Below are 12199 nucleotides of genomic sequence, written 5' to 3'. Positions count from 1 at the left end.
TGATTGAAGAAGATGTATACCTTGGTGAACATGACTCCTGGTTTACATCGTGGGCCTGTTTCTGACATAGCAGGTTTCTGCCGCCAGAGGGCAGCAACGCGCCTCCACCAACCTGCAGCCAACCGGAAAGAAATGAAGAAGAAGAACTCCCCGCGATGTCAACAAAAGATGAGTCGCCATGTTGGACTGATGGGAAGCAGATATTTCGCTTAGGTTGGACCAGAACAGCCTTTTTATCGCAGTTTGTTGTCTGAACAGAATCTAGGTTCTGGTTCCGGTTCGCCATGAAGCATCTCAGAACCGTAGAGGAAACTTTTGACCGTCAGACCGAACTGGTTCTCCAGCTGCTGCTGGAGGCTGCTGTGGAAGTTTTACTGGGACAACGGGAACCAGTAACTGAGGAGGTTCTACTGGAGCGGGAGCCAGAACCGGAGGAGGTTCTGCTGGAGAAGCAGGGACCAAAAGAGAAGCGGAATCAGGTGCGGGTTCGGTTCTGTCACCAGAGTGTTTCCTGAAAAGAACGTTCTGCAGGTTTGAATCAGCAGTTTGAACCATGTTATGAGACAATTAGTGAATAAGTGGATCTCCTCCTCGAGCCACTATTTGTGTCTGGAAAAATGCACCGCTCCGGACAAAACAACCAATCAGAGCCTGAGGCGGGTCTTAGCGCTGTCAATCAAGCTTATAAACAAGCTTTTAACTGTGGTAATGTTGGAGAAACAACTTATCTAGAGAAAACCATATACATTGTCATCGGTGGCCATGCTAACTAGCATTATTGACAGTAACATACTGCAGCTTTGATGGTAACAGAACTTTATTGGGCCCAAAAGTTCAGTTCCTTCCTGTAGAATCAGCCATGGAGACACAGAAACACACCTATCTGCATAATTATTGTTATTATTGTTGTTGTTATTGTTATAATTATTATCATTTTTAGTTTTAAATCAGAAAAATTATCAAACGTTCTGGTGGAATTTGGATCCTGATCAGACCAGAAGGTTCTGGTTCTGGTCTCTCTGCTCTCTGCCCAGGTTTAACCTCTGACTCTCCTTCGTCCTGCAGCTGAGCAGTGTTCTGGTTCTGATGTCCAGAGAGGCGGTCCGTAAGATCCGCAGCATCTTTAGAGAACTGTACCTGACCGTTTTGACGGAGAACGAAGCTCTGAAGGACAAAGTGAGGCGACTGGAGGGGGAAGAACCACAGAAACCAAAACCCGCCGCTGCAGTGAAGAACCACAAGGCTCCCAAAGTTCGGTCGTTAGGTGAGGATTTAAAGCTGCAGTACGACTTTAATAGAAAATATTTTTTACGTTTGTTGAAGTTGTCACTTTGTCGTGACAGTTTGGTATGAAACGGATAGTCTGTGAAAAAATCAAGTTTCTCTCTGCCTTCTCCCAATGCTAACAAGAAACAACCAGTCAGAGCCAGGAGGCGGGTCTTAGCGCTGTCAATCAAGCACATGTACACACATCTTCCCTCCACCCGATCTTGCTAGGCTAAGCTACAGCGCCTCCCTGTCAGGATAGCCTGTTGTGAATGCTAATGCTGGTTAGCACAGCCACTGCTGATAGTTTTCCTGTTGCAGAAAGTTGTTTCTTTGTCATTAGCACGTTTAGCAAGGAGCACATGAGGATAATTGACAGCGTTAGGGCTTCTCCTGGCTGTGATGTAACTTATAATATTTTTCTAGATATTTGTTGAAGCTGTCACTACTTTTTGACAAAATGGTATGAAACAGATAATCTTTGAAGAAAAAGGAGCCCCTCTGCCTTCTTTCAGTGCTAACTAGAAACAACCAATCAGAGCCAGGAGGCGGGCCTTAGTGCTGTCAATCATGCTCATGTGGGCCCAGCTGCCCGCCTGCTCTCTGCTAAACTACACTGGCATGACTGGCAGTGGTCACTTGTTCTCCGCCATTGGCACATTCAGCAGCTTATTCATGAGGTTGATTGACAGCGGTAAGACCCACCTCCTGACTCTGATTGGTTGGTTTTGGTTGGGAACGGTGCATTTCTTCAGCTCGATCTTTTCACAGATTATCTGTCTCATATCTGTCACATTGTGGTGATAGATTTAACAAATATATAGAATTTTAATATTTTTTTTTATAAAAGTGACGTACTGTAGCTTTAAGAAGGAAACTGTAACTCTGCTCTACGAGTGAGAACCTTCTAAACAGGAAGGCGTTTATTTTGAATGCCTTCATTGTCTCTCTGTAGTTTTGGACCCTTCAACCAGGTTGGCTGAACTGCAGGTGGTCTCGGTTCAGCCCACCTCCAGCGACCCGGTTCCGGCGATCTTCACCCACCTTCCTGCCCAACAGCCAATTGGGAGACAGAACAGCTGCTGCGTTCAAGTGCTGCAGGAGAAAATAGATCTGGTTGCTCTAGGCTCACCGCAGGTTGAGGCTGAGGTGGTTTTAGAGACGACCCAGATCTCCACAGAACCTGAGACTAAAGACGGACTGGCCAATGGGCTTCCAGGAGGCGACCCGGTCCAACCCGAGGGAGAGGGAACCATGGTGAGTTCAGGAGCGCCCTCGAGAATTAGAACATTCAGTTCTACCACAGCTGGTCAGGGTGTTCAACTCTTTGCTGGTGTCTTCAGGGATCAGAAACTACAGAAGAACCAGAGTCTGGTTCTGAGGGTCCGACGGGCCTCCAGAGTCCAACAGGTAAAATTCAGATTTATGTTGAATGAAACATTCAAACCGCTGCAGTCAGAATGGACAGAACTGGGTCAGAATAGATGGAACCGGGACTTAAACTGGACCGAACCGGGTTTCCTGTCAGGCGGTTCTGGGTGGTCCGTTTACTGAGCTTTTTCCTAAGGCATTGCGATAAAGTTAATGTTATTTTGTGTGATTGAACCCACTGACCCGTTGCCCGGTTCTGTCAGTATTCTGGAGCGTTTTGGTCCAGGAGCTGGTACCTCTCTTATAACCGGTCCCAGAACCCGTGTGTGTGTGTGTGTGTGTGTGTGTGTGTGTGTGTGTGTGTGTGTGTGTGTGTGTGTGTGTGTGTGTGTGTGTGTGTGTGTGTGTGTGTGTGTGTGTGTGTGTGTGTGTGCAGCTGCGAGTGCGGAGCAGCAGAAGGAGCAGGAGCGCTGCCGGCGGCGGCAGCTCTACAAGGAGAAGCGTTTCTTCTGCGAACTCTGCAACAAAGGCTTCCACCAGAACCACCAGCTGACCAAACACATGGCCAGCCACCGCAAGCCCTTCCCCTGCGACGCCTGCGACAAAGGCTTCTACAAGGCGCACATGCTGCTCAAGCACCAGCAGAGCCACCAGCTGCGGGAGGCGCAGGAGCGCGACCCGGACAAGCTGCTGCAATGCGATCAGTGCAGCAGGAAGTTCCGCCTCCTGCGACAGCTGCGGATCCACCAAGCGTCGCATCGGCTGGAGAAGACGCCGCTGGAGTGTCATGCCTGCGACCGCACCTTCACCTCTGCCGCTGCGCTGCGGTCCCATGAGGTGTCACACGCTAAGGTGAAACCGTTCATGTGTGACGTCTGTGGGAAGAGCTTCACCAGGAAGAAGAGCCTGCAGGAGCACCAGAGGGTCCACACAGGGGCGCGGCCGTACCCCTGCCAGACCTGCGGCAAGAGGTTCTCCACCAGCGGCAACCTACGCGTCCACAAGAGGTCACACTCTGACGAGCGGCCGTACAAGTGCAGCGAGTGCGACAAGGCTTTTAAATGCAGGATGGGTCTGATGCAGCACCGGGTGGTCCACTCCGGAGAGAAACCCTTCACCTGCCATACCTGTGGACTGAGCTTCGGCCTCAAGTACAACCTGCAGCGACACCTGCACCTCCACAACGGAGAGAAACCCCACAGGTAGGCAGACCCGAAACATTTCCATCTAGATTCAGACCCCTTGCACACCGAGACTGTTGTAGGCAGCGGCGGGGACAGTCTGAGCTAACTGTAGTGTAGCATTTTTGCTATCTTTGAAATATTTAGCGCCTCTAGACTAAAATGAGCTCTTCTAATAATGGAGGTAATTATTTACTTTGTGCTTTTACTAACTTTATAAACACAATATGTAGAGGCATCATGTGCTTCCCTCTGCTCTCCACCAGGTGTCATCAGTGTGGTGAAGGTTTCTCAGGAACCTGGGCTCTGAAAACCCACATGCTGGTTCACGGTGTGGAGAAGCCCTTCATGTGCGACTGCTGTGGAAAAACCTTTTTCTACAACTGTCAGCTGCAGAAACACCAGCAGCTGGTTCACGGTGACCTGGAGGGCCGGCTGCCCGGCGCCGTGCGCCGCAGGTCCACCGGAGTCAAACCGTTCACCTGCAAAATGTGCCTGAAGAGTTTCAGCAGCAGCAGCACGCTCCGGATGCACGAGAAGAGCCACCAGCAGACCAAGGAGTTTGCCTGCAACACCTGCGGGAAGACCTTCCACCTGCGGCACATGCTGCGCTACCACCAGCGGCAGCACACCGGCGACCGGCCGCACGTCTGCGCCTTCTGCAACAAAGGCTTCCTGCAGGCGTCGCAGCTGAGGCAGCACGAGCTGCTGCACACTGGGGTGAAGCCGCACCACTGTGAGCAGTGCGGCAAGGAGTTCAGGACGCCTCAGAACTACCACCGCCACCTGCTGGTGCACACTGGAGAGAAGCCGTACCAGTGCAGCGTGTGCAGCCGCCGGTTTCGGCAATCCAACCAGCTCAAGTCCCACATGCAGATCCACACGGGCATCAAGCTGTACTCCTGCGACCGCTGCCACCTGGGCTTCTCCGACTCCCGGCAGCTGAAGAAGCACCACTGTGGAGACGAGTCGCAGGACACGCTGGAGTCCGGCAGCAAAGGCAGGAGACAGCGGGACGTCTTCGGCTGGACGCCCAACTTCAACAGCTAGACGCTTCAGACTCAACGACGGAAAGGAAACCATGACTTTACAACATGGAGACCAACGGTTGATGTGGTCAGCTGTGTTCTTCTTCTGCACACAAATGGACATTCTGGTGTTCTTTACCTTCGTTCTGCAGACATCCAGACAAACATTTCGTGTTTAAACTCAGGGATTCAGTAATATGGAAAACCCAAATGCATCCAAACACTGATTGGTCCATCAGCCGATCCAGGCGTCCATTCTGTTCCAAACCTGCAGCGTCGGGTGATCTGATGGTCCAGTTTCCTGTCAAACCGCAGAGAAAAACTAACCAAGTGTAAAACTTTTTAAATTTAAATTTGTTCTGACAAAATCCTGAACTCGGCTTTCAATTTGTAGAATAAAAGTCATTATTTGCACTAGGAGGAATCTGCTTCGTGTCTATAATGTAGAAGATTTCATGGGTTTTTGGAATAAAATTATAAATGGATAAAATGGAATAAAAGACCGGAGAGTTCTTGTCATAGCAATGAATTAAAGCAGGAGTGAGACCTTTACCATCCTGCCTTAGCAATAAAACCTATATAAAACTAAACAGATTTGAAATGTGCTTCATCTCTGGTTGTATAACAAAGACTTGCATACCAAAGAACGAATGATTTTCTTCAATGAAAAAAATAATTTGCAAACAAAAGACAAATAGATTACTTCATAAAAGAGAATATTACTTTTATTCTTTATTATATGTCTTTTTCTGCTGACTTCCACAATACTATTATTGTCTTTATATGCATAAATGTTATGTAGTTTTGAAAAAATGTGTGGAACTAAAGGAAAAAGAGAGAAAATTACTAAAATTGGAAATCAATTTATTTTCATAGCACAAATCTAAAAAAAAGTCCCTCTTAAAGTTGCAGAAAGTTCGGGATGTTACACATTCATGAACAGCAGGGGGCGGTATGCGCTTTTAAAAATGCTAGAGATCCGCCATTATAAAAAAGAAGAAGAGAGTGACCTGAGGACGCATGCGCACAGTCCCAACAACAGTCAGTTCAGGCGGGTTCAGTCCACAAGCTAACGTCCAAAGAATATCAAAAACGGTCAAAAGCCACCGACGTTTGACTCCTGGTACCTAATTTACTCAAACAGCATGACGCCTTGCGGGCTGCGAAGCTGGAGCGGCTCGTATCCGGTAACCGTTGACGAGTAAACTTTGGACCGGCTAACGTTAGTTAGCTTCAGTTGGAGCTAAAGCAGGTGAGGCGGGGCTGGCTCTGGTAAACTCTGAGCCGGGGGGTTCGGAGGCAGTTGGAGGGGTTCTGTTGGGATGCTCTCTGACCGCAGGAGGAGATGTTTGGTCCCCGTTTTCAGCTGAAGAACCTGTCGGTGTCAGAGAGCCGTTAGTCTGGGGAACACAGGGCGGTTTAACGGATGTTTTAGCTTAACGAAATTTAAAGAAAAGCGTTGTCATTGAATGAATTCGTAATTCGACTCCCAGCTTTTAGGAAAACAAGCGTTTTTATTAGCTATCTACAATGTAGCTTTACAAAAGTCTGTTTTCCCTTCTAGTGTACGTAATTGTTCATTATTATAGCTACACTTTATTTCTTTCAGTAGTTAATAATCAGCCATATTCATATTTCATGTTAGAGGTATACATTTTCCATTTTCTTTTTTTTAAAAATATACTTGTATACATTTTATACAAGTATATTTAAGTTTCTGTGGGGATTTTTTCAACATAATGCAAAGCAAACAGATTATGTTTGAAAGAAAACAGACATTTTGAGTTAAAACATTACAAATATATGAAATCCTGCTCTCAAATTAAAATAAATTGAAAGCTTTTGGTATTAATTCCTGCATATGTGCTGACAGGAACTGAGAGGAAATTGTGGTAATTTGCTAACATGTGGAAGAGAAACTTCAAAATATTGATCTGATACCAATACTCCGCTTGGTACTGATAGTATTGATAACTAGGTCGATAGCCCAGACTTAAATTACGAACTGTTAGCATAATTTTAGGATTTAATTTTCCCTTGGGATCAGTAAAGTATTTTTGAATTGAATAAACACAAGCTGCTCTGGCAGGAAACTCAAAATTGCTTGAACAAGATGGCGGCCACACTGCTTCTTTGTGAGTAAAATATTTGAATCAGTTTGTTTCTAACCCTGCTACATAATAGTTCAGCCAGCAAACAGGGGAAAGCCAACATCTCAGAGGGTCGTCTGGTGAAATGGGCTTTTTCTGGTGGTTTTTATGTAGCAGATATGGACTCAGAAAAACGGCTTTTATTTCAAAGTGCATCTGAAAAACTGACTGGTAGATAAACTTCAGATGAGTCCCATTAAACCCGAGTTATTTCTTGTTGACACTTCGCAGTCAGACATGTTTCATGTGGGACTAGAGGTGGAAAATATGTAAAAAAAAAAAAAAAAAAAAAAAAAAAAATAATGTAAACAAGTTCTGTTTACCAAAAAAAGCAGAAAAAATCTGAACATCTCCCCCCCCCCCCCCCCCCCCCCCCCCCACAATAAAAAAAAAAAAAAAAAAAAAAAAAAAAAAAAAAAAAAAAAAAAAAAAAAAAAAAAAAAAAAAAAAAAAAAAAAAAAAAAAAAAAAAAAAAAAAAAAAAAAAAAAAAATAGAAAAAAATTAAGTATAAAATCCACAAATGAAACAAAATGTTGTGGTTCAACAAAACATATTTAGTTTCATGTTAAAATAAATTATGTGCAAAACTAAGAAAAAAAAAAAAAAAAAAAAAAAAAAAAAAAAAAAAAAAAAAAAAAAAAAAAAAAAAAAAAAAAAAAAAAAAAAAAAAAAAAAAAAAAAAAAAAAAAAAAAAAAAAAAAAAAAAAAAAAAAAAAAAAAAAAAAAAAAAAAAAAAAAAAAAAAAAAAAAAAATCTGTTTTAATATAAAATTAAATTTTAAAAAATGTCACATAAAAAACCGTGTGCTCACTTCCTAATGACCAGGAGCTGTGACTGCGGTCAGCGTTTTGACTTTTAGCTTTCATCTTCCTCCTGCTCCTCCTCTTCCTCAGGGCTTTTCTCCACCTCAGATTCTTCTGTCCTCTTTCTGCTCCGACTTCACGTTTCCTTTTTACTCACAGCAGGTTTATTAATATTTCTGCAAACTAACTAGAATTCTCCTAACTCAATTCGTCCGATGGGATGTTGGGTCTAAATATGATGCAATGACCAGCAGGGGGCGCCCTTTGTCACCAGGAAACACTACAGCTGAGGATGATGATGGTTTGTGCTTCAACAGTGTTCACTTGTTCCTCGACTGACGAAGAGGACAAAGATGTCTCCGGTGTCTGAGGTGGAGGAAGGAGGCAGGCAGGAGCTGGCTCTGACCTGGGAAGACTGTCTGTGTCCGGTCTGTCTGGACATCTTCATAGAGCCCGTCACCCTGCCCTGCACACACTCCTTCTGCAAGGTACCACACACACACACACACACAGTTCTGCTGCAGGGACTGTCCATAATAACAATCCAGCACTTTGACCTTTTTGAATTCAGCACCTGAAAATGAACCAAAACTAAACCTGCTGCCGTAACTAATAAAAACTGAACTGAAACTGTCACACCTGCTGCTGTAAAGTCGTCCTCAGGCTGTGGTTACCATGGTAACAGAGGGAGGCGATGCTTGAGCTGGAGTCACCATGGTAACGGAAATGACTAGTGATGCTGGGGTCTGAGAAGGCTGGACGTGTCGATCTGTTTCCATAGAAACGGCTATCAGATGCTGCTGCTTCTAAACCTAAAGTACAACAGAAGCTGTCCAGCAGGTGGCGCTCTGCCTTCACCACTCATCCCAGTGTGTGTGTGTGTGTTGGTTCCAGGGCTGCTTCCTGGAGTCGGTGGACAAGGCGACGCTGTGCTGCCCCATGTGCAGGAAGCGGGTCTCCAACTGGGCTCGCCGCAACAACAAGAAGAACACGCTGGTGAACCTGGAGCTGTGGAACCGGATTCAGACCCTCTTCCCTCTGCAGTGTCAGCGCCGCCTGAACGGCCAGGACGCTGAGGAGGAGGACCGCATAGGTACGCCACAGACACACGGGTACACCGCACCAGCCAATCAGAGGCAGGGTAATCACACACAGGTACACCTGACAAGACGTGTTCCTGCATTGACTTCCTGATCCTGAACTCAGTTCACATCTTAGTCCGATACCCGACCCATAACCCAGAAACAGAACTTCTCCTGGTCCACAACTAGGGCAGAAACGATTGATTATTGAAATAACTGTCAACTAATTTAGTAATTAATCATTGACCAGAGTATACAGATTCAAAATGTCCATTTGCTGAAAGAACAAGACAGATTAAAAAACCTTGTGTCTCTAAATCTGTTCCACCCAGAACTCCTCACCTGGAGTCGTAACTTCACCTGGTTCAGATTCTGCAGAATCTTCTATTAGCAGCTTCTGCTCTCCAATTATCAATCAGTTCATCAGCAGATCAGCTCTACTCCGTATTGATCAACAGAAAGCGCTGAGCTTTTCACATTTAGCTGCTGATGCTTCCTTTGCTACAAATGAAAAGTTCACTAAAAATAATGTTAGGCAATCAAATGTTTATTTAAAAATAAATGTAATTGTTTACATCTTTTAATGAATTTCTAATGTATAAAAAGGCATAACTGAAAAACCTGAATAAATTTAATCCTCTGAATAATTGATTACTAAAAGTTGTTAGTTGCAGCTCTAGGCACAATGTAGTATTTGTCTGAAAAATGGGCCTTAGACTGTTTCAAATCCAAACACAACACACACTAACACTAACACACACACTAACACTAACACACACACTAACACTAACACACACACTAACACACACTGTCAGACCAACTGATCCTCCAACTGTCTCTGTAAAACCTCCAGAGCCATTTTTGTTTTTAAAATCTCTGACCTGAGGAAAAGCAGCTGTCACATGAGCTCTGCATCACTAACGTGTGTGTGTGTGTGTGTGTGTGTGTGTGTGTGTGTGTGTGTGTGTGTGTGTGTGTGTAGTTCCCAGAACGCATCCCAGGGTCTGCCCTCCTGGAGAGCTGCGGCAGGAGTACGAGGATCAGGTGACCAAGGTGGGGTCAGGGTGGGTGGGGTCTTGTTCTTATTTTGATTTGCTAATTTTGCTCATTTTAAATTAAAATAACTCAAAAAAAAACAACACATGGCACCAACATGGGCATTTTGGCCTGGTGACGGTGTGACATCACTGTGGTGTCATCCAGGTGTGAGTCTGCTCCAGGATCTCTGAAGCTTTACTTCGGTCTGCCGTCCGTTTGTAAACGTTGCTTCTTTAAATAAAGCTTGATGTTGGTGACGGTGAGGTCACTGACGGAGCGTGTTTGCAGCTGATGGAGGAGCGGAGGGCTCAGGACGAGGAGGAGAGCAAAGCAAGCGAGGAGCTGATCCAGAAGCTGCTGGCTGAGGAGCAGCAGCAGCTGCAGGAGGAGATGAGGAGGAAGGAGGAAGACGAGCGTCTGGCCAAGCTGCTGAGCAACCAGCTGGTCCGTGAGGTCGCTGAGAGGTCACGGAGAGGTCACCGTGTACTGTGGGTCATGCTAAGCTGCTTTCCTCCCACAGAACTCCCAGGAGAACCTTCGTGTTCCCGACGTCGCTCCGGTCAAGAAGAAGAAGGAGGTCGTTATGGGACACATGGACAGGTGAGTCGCACCTGATTCAACGCCACCTAATTGACGTCTGTTACCATGGAGATGGAGTCAGTCTGCTCCAGACCAGGGTGTCCTTGCACCCCTAAAACGTTTTAAATATATACATCTAAAATTAAGCCCTAAATGTAATTTTCATAAACATTTTGGCCTTTAATATTTTAACCTCAGGTCTGAATTTTGTTAGCTGAGCAAACCAGTTAATTCCAGTCCACCAGCAAACCTCAGTCTCTGTTCACCTGAAGTGAACTCTTCAGTTCACACGCAGACTGGAGACCACTCCTGAAGCAGACTACAGGGCAGGGCATTCTGGGTAAATGCCACCAAAACAGACGTGCTAGCCTAGCGCTAGCAGGAGAAATGGCTCATGGGCTTTTGCCAAAGACAAAAAGAGAAATCCTACAACTGTTAGATACTGACATAACCCTATTTTTGTTTTTATTTGGTGAAGAAGGAAGTTGCGGTCTTCAGATATTTTTGTGTTGCTTCCTTCGGTGGTTCTTGGTGCAGCGCCCCCACAGGTGAGGAGGGGAACAGGTTCCCGAAAGGAATCTGTAACTAATGTTACAGTTATGGTCCTCAGTCGAACCGAGTTTATCGTGACTCTGATACAGAACCAAGCAGAAGCTCTGAGAACGGAGTAGTTTCTGTTCTCTCACACAGTGTGGCATCTGCCCTGCTGCAGACACATTCGATATTTTAAATCTCTAATCCCTGTTCAGAAATGAGCCTCTGACTTTGGGTCAAAGTCTGGAGGAGTCGAAGGTTTCAGGTCCAAACCGCCATGGAGTTCCTGTGTCCCTGCGGCTGGAACCGGGTCTGTTTGGTTCTGATGGGTCTGACTGATTCCCAGTCAGGTTTAGTGGAACCTGGTTCTGTTGGATCAGCTGAACCCAGTTTCATTCAGCTGCTCTCCAGGTTCCTGGTCACATGGTCTGTGTGACAGGAAGTGACACGGTTGACCTGTTTGTTTCAGGTTCCTGTGTCCCTGCCCTCCGCCAGGCTCCGCCCCCGGCTTCATAACCAATAAGGTCAGTTTGAACGACGCCTGAATCTCTCTGCAGCCGATGCAAAGTGATGACATCACGTGCTCCAACTTCCTGTTTCAGGAGAACATCCTCCTGATGGAGGCGGAGCTTCACGCGGAGCAGCCCCGCCCACCGGTATCATCGAAGAGGAAGAGCTCGGAGCTAGACCCGATGGAGGAGGAGGAGATGACCTCCAAGCGAGTCCAGGTGTGCTCCCCACCTGGAGAGGAGCGGCCGCTGCCGGACTGGGAGGCGGAGCTTCAGGTGAGGCAGCAGCAGGAGGAGGACGACCTCCACCTGGCTCTGCTGCTCCAGAGGGATCTGGACCGGGAGGAGCGACGGAGAGTCACGGACCGGAGCAAAGGCTCCTCTGACCCCTACCTGCTGCGCGCCCAGAGAGGTGGCATGGAGGAGGCGGGGCCGTCACGCATGTCTGCAGGAGGAAGAATACGCCGGATGCGCAGCAGCTCCGTCAGCAGCTCCGTCAGCTTCCCGTTCCTGCGCTCGGCCTCCTCTACCTCGGTGGTGAGCAAAGGAAGCAAGCAGGTCACTCTGACCGAGATGTTCCCTCTTCCTCGCTCCTGCTCCTCTGCCTCCGCTGCCACAAGTAACGCAAAATAAAATCATTTTATTTTGTAACCTGCA

At 46.4% G+C, this 12199-nt stretch overlaps 2 protein-coding genes across 3 annotated transcripts; both read left to right on the top strand.

Moving 5' to 3' along the window:
* Window positions 1–131: 131 nt before the first annotated feature.
* On the top strand, window positions 132–5266 carry LOC103475243 (uncharacterized). The gene is made up of 6 exons (XM_008426720.3): window positions 132–479; window positions 1066–1264; window positions 2222–2523; window positions 2610–2676; window positions 3074–3839; window positions 4085–5266. Exons 1-6 carry the CDS (start codon window positions 285–287, stop codon window positions 4866–4868), a joined length of 2313 nt encoding a protein of 770 aa, XP_008424942.1. The 5' UTR covers window positions 132–284; the 3' UTR covers window positions 4869–5266.
* Window positions 5267–5835: 569 nt separating this feature from the next.
* On the top strand, window positions 5836–12199 carry rnf168 (ring finger protein 168). 2 transcript variants are annotated; one of them, XM_008426722.3, is made up of 8 exons: window positions 5836–6098; window positions 8118–8288; window positions 8695–8893; window positions 9865–9926; window positions 10209–10364; window positions 10441–10520; window positions 11503–11557; window positions 11636–12199. In XM_008426722.3, the coding sequence occupies exons 2-8, from the start codon at window positions 8154–8156 to the stop codon at window positions 12173–12175; spliced, it is 1227 nt and encodes a 408-aa protein (XP_008424944.2). In that variant the 5' UTR covers window positions 5836–6098; window positions 8118–8153; the 3' UTR covers window positions 12176–12199. The 2 variants fall into 2 exon arrangements, with proteins under 2 accessions (XP_008424944.2, XP_008424943.2); XM_008426721.2 differs by having other exon boundaries at window positions 5837–6098; window positions 9865–9935.

This window comes from Poecilia reticulata, chromosome 13, assembly GCF_904066995.2.
Source record: "Poecilia reticulata chromosome 13, P_reticulata-male-v2, whole genome shotgun sequence".
Classification (NCBI taxonomy): domain Eukaryota; kingdom Metazoa; phylum Chordata; class Actinopteri; order Cyprinodontiformes; family Poeciliidae; genus Poecilia; species Poecilia reticulata.
The sequence above is the reverse complement of the archived record's forward strand: the minus strand, read 5'-3'. Positions and strand labels throughout refer to the sequence as shown.

What these genes read in the sequence shown, in the direction of transcription:
- rnf168 (XM_008426721.2), top strand. Translation starts at nt 8,154, where the DNA reads ATGTCTCCGGTGTCTGAGGTGGAGGAAGGAGGCAGGCAGGAGCTGGCT. An exon ending in GCACACACTCCTTCTGCAAG is followed by an intron (nt 8,289 to 8,694) that starts GTACCACACACA and finishes TGTTGGTTCCAG; the next exon opens with GGCTGCTTCCTGGAGTCGGT. An exon ending in GTTATGGGACACATGGACAG is followed by an intron (nt 10,521 to 11,502) that starts GTGAGTCGCACC and finishes TGTTTGTTTCAG; the next exon opens with GTTCCTGTGTCCCTGCCCTC.
- LOC103475243 (XM_008426720.3), top strand. Translation starts at nt 285, where the DNA reads ATGAAGCATCTCAGAACCGTAGAGGAAACTTTTGACCGTCAGACCGAA. An exon ending in CAAAAGAGAAGCGGAATCAG is followed by an intron (nt 480 to 1,065) that starts GTGCGGGTTCGG and finishes TTCGTCCTGCAG; the next exon opens with CTGAGCAGTGTTCTGGTTCT. An exon ending in GGGCCTCCAGAGTCCAACAG is followed by an intron (nt 2,677 to 3,073) that starts GTAAAATTCAGA and finishes GTGTGTGTGCAG; the next exon opens with CTGCGAGTGCGGAGCAGCAG.